The 9,552-nt window shown below is 35.9% G+C and overlaps 1 protein-coding gene across 3 annotated transcripts in view; it reads right to left on the bottom strand.

Annotated features, from left to right (window-relative positions):
- Nucleotides 1–724: 724 nt before the first annotated feature.
- The window catches only part of fybb (FYN binding protein b), a 22,942-nt gene continuing 14,114 nt past the window's right edge, over nucleotides 725–9,552 (bottom strand). Inside the window, exons 7-23 of one of the 3 annotated variants that reach the window (XM_017410442.3) lie at nucleotides 8,981–9,039; nucleotides 8,484–8,610; nucleotides 8,183–8,342; nucleotides 7,944–8,070; nucleotides 7,402–7,421; nucleotides 7,202–7,274; nucleotides 6,968–7,054; nucleotides 6,511–6,551; nucleotides 5,750–5,831; nucleotides 5,556–5,655; nucleotides 5,302–5,464; nucleotides 5,142–5,172; nucleotides 5,031–5,065; nucleotides 2,387–4,111; nucleotides 1,760–1,814; nucleotides 1,127–1,225; nucleotides 725–905 (exon numbers count right to left, since the gene is read on the bottom strand). In XM_017410442.3, coding sequence (XP_017265931.1) covers nucleotides 4,089–4,111; nucleotides 5,031–5,065; nucleotides 5,142–5,172; nucleotides 5,302–5,464; nucleotides 5,556–5,655; nucleotides 5,750–5,831; nucleotides 6,511–6,551; nucleotides 6,968–7,054; nucleotides 7,202–7,274; nucleotides 7,402–7,421; nucleotides 7,944–8,070; nucleotides 8,183–8,342; nucleotides 8,484–8,610; nucleotides 8,981–9,039 — 1,128 coding nt within the window. In that variant the 3' untranslated portion in view covers nucleotides 725–905; nucleotides 1,127–1,225; nucleotides 1,760–1,814; nucleotides 2,387–4,088. Of the gene's footprint in view, nucleotides 906–1,126; nucleotides 1,226–1,759; nucleotides 1,815–2,386; nucleotides 4,112–5,030; nucleotides 5,066–5,141; nucleotides 5,173–5,301; nucleotides 5,465–5,555; nucleotides 5,656–5,749; nucleotides 5,832–6,510; nucleotides 6,552–6,950; nucleotides 7,055–7,201; nucleotides 7,275–7,401; nucleotides 7,422–7,943; nucleotides 8,071–8,182; nucleotides 8,343–8,483; nucleotides 8,611–8,980; nucleotides 9,040–9,552 lie in introns of those variants that run through there. The other 2 variants (XM_017410443.3, XM_025004754.2) reach the window with 2 other exon arrangements.

The raw sequence follows: 9,552 nt of genomic DNA, 5'->3' as shown, positions 1-9,552 counted from the left end.
TCTGTAGTAATGTTATTCATGAGCTTTGAGTTTATCGTGCTTGCCTCAGTTTAACATGTATACAAGAGTCCACATATTGAAGACCAGTGAAGTGTGGGTGAATCAAAAATGACTGACTAATTTTAGGAATTATTGAGCCTTTATGTGCTGGGGATACACCCATAACATTTTACAATAGTTTATGCTGTTTATTTTACAGAGTTATAAAGCTTGCCTCATTAAGTGTACAGTGTTCAGCCAAATAAAGCAAATGTATTTTTATGTCCTTACTGAGTGAATTCATTCCTGACATTTTGAACTCTTTCAGGATTTGTTACTTATCTTTAACTGACCAATGTAAATATTGTAACACAAATAGTGACATATCTGTTCAGTGGTTGCAAATCGCAACATGAAATGCGCCTCAACCTTACCTGGCCCCTCTCAGCTCTACAGTACAGTCGCTTGTGTTATACTATAATGCAGCGTTCGTTACACAGGTTAAAATATTACACAACACAGGAGTATTGGGGGATAACTTCTGTCCACACTGCACTTTTACTACTGGTCCCTGACCCTAATCCTGGGATTACTGCTAAACTAGGCTGGGATTACAACAATACTGTTCCCCAGGCTCATCTCTCACTGAAGGACAGGTGCACTACCTGCCCCGAGGAACAAGAAGCGTCTGTGTGTCTTAACTAGTACTACAGGCAGAAGTAATGAGTGAAGTTCTGATCAAATCTGAAGGGGAAAAAAAGGTTTCTCTGAGGGTTTTTATTTGACAATAAATTATTTTCAAGAGATCATGTTAGGAGAGATTTAGACACAAATTATAACCACATTACAGTTTTAACATGAATGTTTTTTTGTTGAATATTTCATCATTGGTCCATGAACGGTTCATTTGAGGATGGTGTCCGAATCTGTGGCAAAGAGAAAAAGAAGAAAAAAAATAAGACTTTTTTTTGGATTTAATGCCAGTGTTATTAATCAAATGTAAACTGATTTTATCTGTATTGTCAGTGGTCTTAAAAAGCACATTTTTTGGTTTTATACTCATATACACTTTTGCCTGTTTTTCTTGGTAGGCACTTTGAGTAACTTGTTTTTGAAAGTGCTTTATAAAATCATTTAAATGTTTTACCTTCTGACAGTCGTTTGTAAATGCGCTCCTGCTGCTCTTGGAGCTTCCTCTCTGCTTCTTCAACCTTCCTCTCCTCCTCAGCAATGGGCTTCAGGTAGTCTTGACAAGGAAAATATCATCAAAGTCATGAAACATCCTACTCAAAAAACAGGGAGACAAGTGTCATAGAAACACTTTAACTAAGTGAAGTAATTCACTGCATCTCCATATAGAATCAAGCTACCATGAAACAATTTCAAGAACCTTAACAGGAGATAAAAAAAAAAAAAGTTCTGAAATGATTTAGCAAGCAAGTGAAATAATGGCAAATTCATAGAATGGAAATTTATTCATTGAACTTTCAAGACAGACTGGGAATTGGATTTTAAAAATTTAGATGAGACATTCCTAACATGCAACAGAGTTCATGTAAACAAAGAGAGAAACAACAGACCTAAAAACCGACACAAGCTAAACGAAACGGAGAAATCAGTCTTTTTCAGTCACACTTGATATTTACTTATAGTGTCTAAAATATGTTAAACTAACTGGTGTTGTGCTTTTATACATATTTAACTACAAAAGCAATTTATATTAAGCCATCGTGAGTAGAACTGACTGACAGAATTAGGGGATGTGGAGATATGAACATACCAAACCTCTGTTTCCCGTAGATCATGCCGAGCAGCAGAGCAGACCATCTTGCTGTCTGCAATCAGGTAAATCACATCTGTTAGTCCACAAAATAACTTTATTTAACAGACTTTCAGACAGTTGGGAACTTTTTCTATTGTTTTTTTTCCTTAAAAAATGTTTTTTGCTTCCTTGTGAATAGATGCAAGAATTAAGAAAAAAGCAGTCCCATCCTTGGTAACACAGTCAAAAGTGATAAAAATGGACCTGTGTTTAGTAGTAGCCTTTATTTATTATAGAAGGTGTTTATATGGCACTGACAAAATTTGCGCTGTTATTTCTTAACAAGCTAAACTTACAGTTAGTTCCCTTTTTAGATTCACAAATATCCCTCATTTTTTTCGGTACAACAGTTTTAAATATTGCAGTAATGGTCAGGTTATACGCATCAGCCAGTCGTGAGGAAATCCTCTGACTTGCAGCGGAGTCTCACTGTTAGCAAACACTCGCTAGCTTGCTAATAAAAATAAAATAATTAGTTCATAAAAGGTCGAGAACTGAGAAGGAAGCTGGTGGTTTCAATAATTTTATTTTTCATTTACATGTCAAACAAAAACAACACTGATGCTCGTTAATTTGTGTTTTTACCTTAATGAGGGGCGACACTGCGACCGGAGGAGCCATGCTGGATCAAGTCATATGAAGACTTCCGGTTGAACCGGAAATACCATTTCAAAGTAAGACTTCGGTCCAGTTTTTTTCTGTCTTTATTTTAGTTATTTAAACAGCAAAGAAATAATTAAAGCATTATTGTACATACGTTTAAGTCACATATTATATACATTTGATTTACTTAACAAAATACTTATACCAATATTATACCAATATTTTTAAAAAACACATGTATCATAGACTAGATTAAGATTTTACATGACTTTCTTTGTTTTAACAACAGTTCCAAAAAGTGTTCTACTCCTTAAGTTTATTTATTACAAGATTCCAACAATTGTTACATTAATTCGAAATGGAAAAAATATAGTCAAATTTATTTTGATTTTGCAGGAAAATTTGTTACACCAACAATAATTATTTATTCTATACAATTGCTCAGACTGGGTAGTGTGACAGTGAATTGTGTTAGCTAAAATTTTAACCCACCAAGCATTCTGGTCCAGAAATGTTAATCTCAATTCGGTCCTCATACATCAAACTTTCTCATACTGAATCTCTTCTATGAAGGTTTTCCCCAACAAAGACATGTTCATATCATTCAATATTCTAAAAAAAAAAATCATTTTGGTAAAACAGGAGTTTTCTTTTATTAATTAATTCTCACATTTACACAGTTTGTATTATAAACAATACAAGTGTGAAAAAATTTACACTTCCTCCACTCTCTAATATAAATGTGTTTGATATATGTTTTACAAATTTAGGAAATATTTTGTGCTCCCAGACCAGGAGATGGTTCATTGTATCAGTTCTGTCCTAAAAGTCAGGCTGGGAACACCACAGACAAAATGGTGAAATGAACATTTGGCAAAAATACTGAACACTGTCATTTATTTATTTTAAATTACATTTTTAATTGCCAGAAAATATAGACTCAATCCTATTGGTCAATGTGTAGTTTCTTATTGCTACCACTAGATGGTGCTATGTCCTCTAGTCCTATTTTTTCTGTCTTTCAGTCAGATAAAGATGATCTATCTGTACATTCATAGATTATGCTTATGCATTTGTGTTTAATTTCCATAAAAGGAAAAGCTAAGAGGTGTGATAAATTATTTTTTTCAAAGGCAGACAGAGAAACATTAATATTTTCAATAAGGTCCACGGGTAGCAAAGTAACAGCCACATACTGCAATAACAATGACAGCAGTTAAAAAGAAAATAGCAACTAATGCTTGTTAGGTTTCTCACAAGTTGTAGCGATTCCTCTAAAACCATGGCAGTAATCTCAAAAAAATCAATGCTGTAGCGTTATAAAGACAATCATGAAGAAGAAAAACAAAACAAACAAAAACTCAAATACTGTTTTTCCAGCTGATATTTCTTTGCATGAAATAAAACCACTTAAAATTGTTTTTTTTTTAGTTGTTTCTCTATTCTTTTCAGATGCAAATTCAATAAAAAAAACATTACATTGTTCAAAGGGCCTATTAGGCCTTTCTCTAATATGTCTGGATCAACTTTGACCAAGGATTGATAAGTTTTAACAGGACAACTGTTTGGCTGAAATATGTCTAATTTACAGCAACTCCTAATGTCTACCATCAATGAACTTAATAAATAACACATAGTAAAAAATAAACAGTCTGAGTGTCGTCGGGACGCAGCGGGATGTTTCTCAGTCGTTATCGTAGATGCACTCTGAAATGAAAATTTAGTTTAAAAACAAACTTGTATGGTAAGTATTTCACTGCATTAAGTAAGATATTTTAAAGTGACGTTCTGTGGAAATAAGTTTGTGATGCACTGTAGGTTGAAAAGATGCATTTATAAAACTGTATGTAGTATTTAAAAGCTTAATGTGAATAGATCCAAATGATGAAACAGGGACAATGTTGATAAAAAGGCACTGCAGTAGGATGTAATAAGTTTATACTTCTTCCTACTCCATTGCAAACATAACATTAAGTTGTTCTATTAAAAATAGTGCATATAAAGTGTATAATTTATTATCATCATACTTTTGGTTTGGTTTGCCTTTTTGTGCATACCATGTTTAAAATAAATAAAACTAACAAATATTTTCTTTTACCTGTTGTACAATTTCTGGAAATGAAGTTTTGGCGGGGTCTAATAGCAAATTTCCAGTTTGGGTCAAAACCACAGTGGACTGCTGCCATCTCAACCCCAGTCTAAAAAGATTCATAGCTTTTTACCCTCCCTTATTTGTAAACCTTTACGTTGCTGCCAACTCAGCATTTTTGCTTCACATGAATATTTATACAGAAGCATGCATTTTATTTTTTATTTTTTTGCAGGCGCAACTAGCAGCTAGATGTAGCACTTCCAGAGCAGCCTGGGACCCTTCTGCTGGGATAATGTGAAACTGAAAGTGGTGTAAAGGTTCATAAATACCTTTCACACAAACGCTTATGATTTTGTTTTTTAAGAATGTTGTTTTTCTAAGACAACAGCGATCCACTTGTTTGACCGAACCTTTAGCTCATCAGTCTGGTCAGAATTAAACTTTATGTCTCTAAACTTTAAAACATAAAAAAAGTGTTCATAAGCTTTCCACAGAACCCCACTTCAGAAGTTTTGAGCTATTCCTTCATCATACCATCTCCTCCAATGTCATCGTAGATTTCTCCATCACTGTAAACAAAACAAAAGAATTAGTTCAGGTTTTGTTTATTGTCTCACTGACACTGTGTGGGTAAATTATACTTACTCAACAATGTGGCTGATTGAAACATAACCAACTGAAAAACAAAGATTTTTAGAGTTGAGAAGATGATACAATTATATAGGACAAGTAGTAAAAAATGTTTTAAACATATATAAATGACACCCCTGTATATTTGGGATGATTAATGAATACAAGTTCTCACATTTGCCGTCGTCGTTCCGACAGATCAGTTTGTTGTCCTGAGCTTTGACGATGACGTCGAGCTTCTCTCCGGCTTTAACCGGCAGCTCCTTCCCGCTCCACTTCTTATTGTTGAGATTGGGAACGATGCTCACCTGGTACAGCACTTGGATCTCCCCTTCATACTGAAAAACGAAAACAACGTTTTCAATTCCTTCAGGGGCTGATCACGTGAAAGAGGGCAATTCATTTGAAAACCACGCGAGAGGGACAAACTTTAAACTTTTTCCTGAAGTCCTTCTCCTCTTTCTCAAACTTCTTCTGCTTCTTCGGGTCCATTTCTTCAGCTCTGCCTTTGCCTTTTAGCCCCGGGAGGCTTGACATGCGAAACAATCCCAAGTGAACTCACTAACAGTTGCAATGAGGCGTTTGGAGCACAGTTTAAAGCTCGTTGGAACTTGTAGTTTTACCTGTTAAGCGGAGGAAGGGGAGGTGCGCTTTGAGAGTCGACATCATCGTATATTTCTTCATCAATCGCGGCACCAGGCTTATCTAATAAAAACACATATCGGCGAGGTCACATCTGACCTAATTCACATCCAAATAAAACTGTTTTTTATTTGTAAACAAGATTAAATGGAGGTCAAAGTTGAATCTACCTGAATATATCAGACTATTTTTAAATTCAGGGACAAAATTACATCTGCAGACTAATTTGGAAGTTCTAAATAAGAACAAATATGTAGACAAATTTCACATTTTTAAAGTTTGAAATCTCGTGTCTTATTGTCTCCGCCAAAGAGGTTATGTTTTCAGTAGCATTGGTTTGTTTGTCAGTCTGTTGCTTTTTATTATTTAAAAACTAATGAAGAGGTTTGGATGAAATTTTCAGGAAATGTTGGGGTTGTCACAACAAACAAGTGATTTTATTTTGGTGATTTGGTCAAAGGTCAAGGTCACAGGTGACCCCTTGCTCTAATTCTGCAACTCTGTAACGCAGGAATATCAAACTGCACATCTGGACACCTCATGGGTGAAGTGTGATTTCAATTGATTTATTCAAGCTTTCATTATAAATTCGCTAACCAAGGACTGAATTTCTTCTTGTTTCTGTTGAAAACAGACGTAAAACAACCTGATGCAACACATCTGTATAATAATTCCCATCTTTAAAAGGGGCTTCAGGTCCTAATAGTTTAAAACAACTTACTATTACTAAAGTGAGTCTTACCTGAATTCCCGTCTGCAGTGAACTGGCTGGGTGGAGGAACTCTGGCACAACAACAACAACAGAAAGGTTCAGAAATCTCGTTGCTACGATGCTGCCAACGATTTGGTAAGCATGTCACCATTGTTTTAAAGTAGTTAACATCAACAATCAAGTTCATGAAATGCAGGGTTAGTCAGTGCTCGTGTTAAAACAGCTTAAAACAAGAGTTTTGTGTGCCATGCAGTTTTCAGTGACATGCAACTTTAAGGTTTCAATCACCGAAGAGGAAGTTAAGATTCTGGAGTCTGATTTAGACCGAGGTGAGGGAGTTAATTTGATGCTGATCTGGGAAGAAAACGTTAAAAGGTTGTTTTATTTTACAGGAGATTATTAGCCATCGGTTATGACTGAAAATATTAGGGATTAACGACAGCAGACAGAAGATCTTCAATCAGTCTTACTAATGAGTGTTTTTTACTCTTTAGAGCTGGCGAAACGTCTGTTTCGGTCAAACATCCTCAGGAAGCTGTGGGGCCTCGTAAGCAACGACCCGGACTCAGTGGAACTGGAAAGCCACCCAAGAATGACAAGATCTGAATTCCTTTCTTTCTGGTTCATTTCTGTTTTGAGTATTTTCCTGTCTTTGCAGTGTTTGTCTGTTTTAATTTAAATGGTGAAACGTGTTGTGATGTAACGCTCATCCGCTTCCTACCTGACTTCCAGGTTTGGATCGACCACATCATCGTATATTTCTCCGTCATCTCCTGGTAGCGGGGGCAGGACAACTGTGAGCAAAAAGAACGTATGTACGCATGCAAATGGATTTAAGCTGTATGTAAGTACTATTAGTGCAAATTGAAAACAAAAATATGATTTAATAATTAAATGAGTTTGATTAAAGTAAGATGTTACCTGCTGGGCCTTTGCTTCCACTGCAGAAAGAGAAAAAATTAAACATCACCATAAAAGACTCCTTTTAAATCTTACAATTTATTGAAAAACAGCTTACAAGGCGACGGTTGTCCAAAGCTAAAGTGTTGCAGAAGCTTGAATTAAATGACCACTGAAGTTTCTGTCTTTACATAAAGCACTTCAGTTCGAATGTTGCAGTTTGAATTCTGATGTTTGTCAATGATAAATGTAATTTTTTTTTCTTGTTGGCAAAAAAAACCCCTCCTTTTTGAATTACCAAAACTTTCTTTAGCATTTTGAATCCCACATCACAATACAGTGCATTTACAAAAACATATTTGTTTCAAATAACAACACCAAACGTTAAAACTTTTTTTAAAAAAGTCCAAAAACACAAGAGTGTTTAAATCTGAGATTGGAAAGTCTCTGTTTTATGTTACAGTGTTTTATGTTACAGAAAAAATAACTAGTTTTATTTTAGCACCTTGTCTGTGCAAGTACCAGACGAGAAGCTGGAAAACAAGATTTGTCATTTCTGGTACCTGTTATCCGACGAGATTACGTCAATGTCGTCATAAACTTCAGGATCATAATCCGGCTGAACCGGATGGCTCTGGTTCTTCAGTGAGTTGAAATCAATTTCCACTGAGGTTGTTTTAACATAGCCAACTGTTAAGCGGAATAAAATAGATTATTGTCCCAGATTTTCCTTATAAAGCGTAATTTTAAAAAAATCACATCAATTGTTGTTTAAAAAATATGAACTCATGGAGAAATTTACTTGATCCATCTTGCGACCGCGCCAACCATTTCCCCTCCGGATTGCCCTGAACACGGATTATATCCAGCTGCTCTCCCTGCTTTATAGCCAGATCAGTTTTGCCGCCTTTGCAGTCTGTGAGAGCCTTTCCTTTCTGAATGACCGCCAGGGGTCCAGACAGCTAACCACACACAAAGGCACAGTGAGCAAAAAATACTGAGGAAACACTTCAGTTCTCTTGTCTAATTCCAGGCATTAAAGCAACATTTTCAGTGTTGAACAGATCACTTTTCCCGGCCTGCTTCCAGCCTGCTTCACTCACTTTGAACTTCTTCCTGGCATCTTGTTCCTTCTTCTCTCGTTCTTTCTGCTCCTTCTTTGCAGCTTCAAGGCGCTTCTTCTCCTCTTTGTCGTCTTTCTTTTTTTCTTGGCTCTTCCCAGCTTCCTCCCTGGGGAGAGTACGAACATGTGGACGTTGACAAAAAACGCAAACTCAGTAGAAAAACTCTTGTAAGTATTGAAAGGTCAGTGAACACAAAGATATGCGTGTCTTTTGTGTTCCTTTTAGTTTGAGAAAGCTGACAAATGAATCTACATTGAGGTTCAAATGCATTTATAGTACATGTAACACAAACAAAGTTAAGTTTTATGTATCCTGCACCAACACTTTGAAGCTTTGCATCTACACTGACTGACAAAACATTATGCAAAGATCCAACCAGCCTAGCTGAATAAAAACCAACCATTCAATTTGTATCAAAACACAATAAATATGAACTAGCTTTAAACAAACGGACAATAATATCACGGGTCTCTCACCATCGCTCATCTAGATCCTCATACATATCTCCGTCATCATCGCTGTCATTAATTTCTTCCTACAAGCAGGCAAAACACAAAATTAAAACCTGAGAATAGCTGAATTTATATTTATTTTGTGTAATATATACATCAAAAAATGTAGATGATTTCAAAATATATTTTCTGGGTTTGATTATATATGAGCTTCATTTCAAGGAAAGTTTTTCAAAATGACTAACTGAGCTCATGTTTTTTTACATTTTATGAAAAGAAAAATCTATATTTTGATCATAGCAACACAAAATAAATTGAGGGGAATCACCTATACCACTGTTCTTTGTCACCTTTTCTTTCAATTGCATTTAAAAATGAGGTGTCATCATCCTGGATTTTAAATATTTCACTGTTTGGGAATTGATAATACTACATATCCATCCATCCATCCATCCATCCATTCTCTTCCGCTTATCCGGGGTTGGGTCGCGGGGGCAGCAGCCTAAGCAGGGAGACCCAGACTTCCCTCTCCCCAGCCACTTGGGCCAGCTCCTCCGGGGGAATCCCAAGGCGTTCCCAGGCCAGCCGAGAAACAT

The sequence above is a fragment of the Kryptolebias marmoratus genome, linkage group LG14 (assembly GCF_001649575.2).
Source record: "Kryptolebias marmoratus isolate JLee-2015 linkage group LG14, ASM164957v2, whole genome shotgun sequence".
NCBI classification, from domain to species: Eukaryota; Metazoa; Chordata; class Actinopteri; order Cyprinodontiformes; family Rivulidae; genus Kryptolebias; species Kryptolebias marmoratus.
The sequence above is the reverse complement of the archived record's forward strand: the minus strand, read 5'-3'. Positions and strand labels throughout refer to the sequence as shown.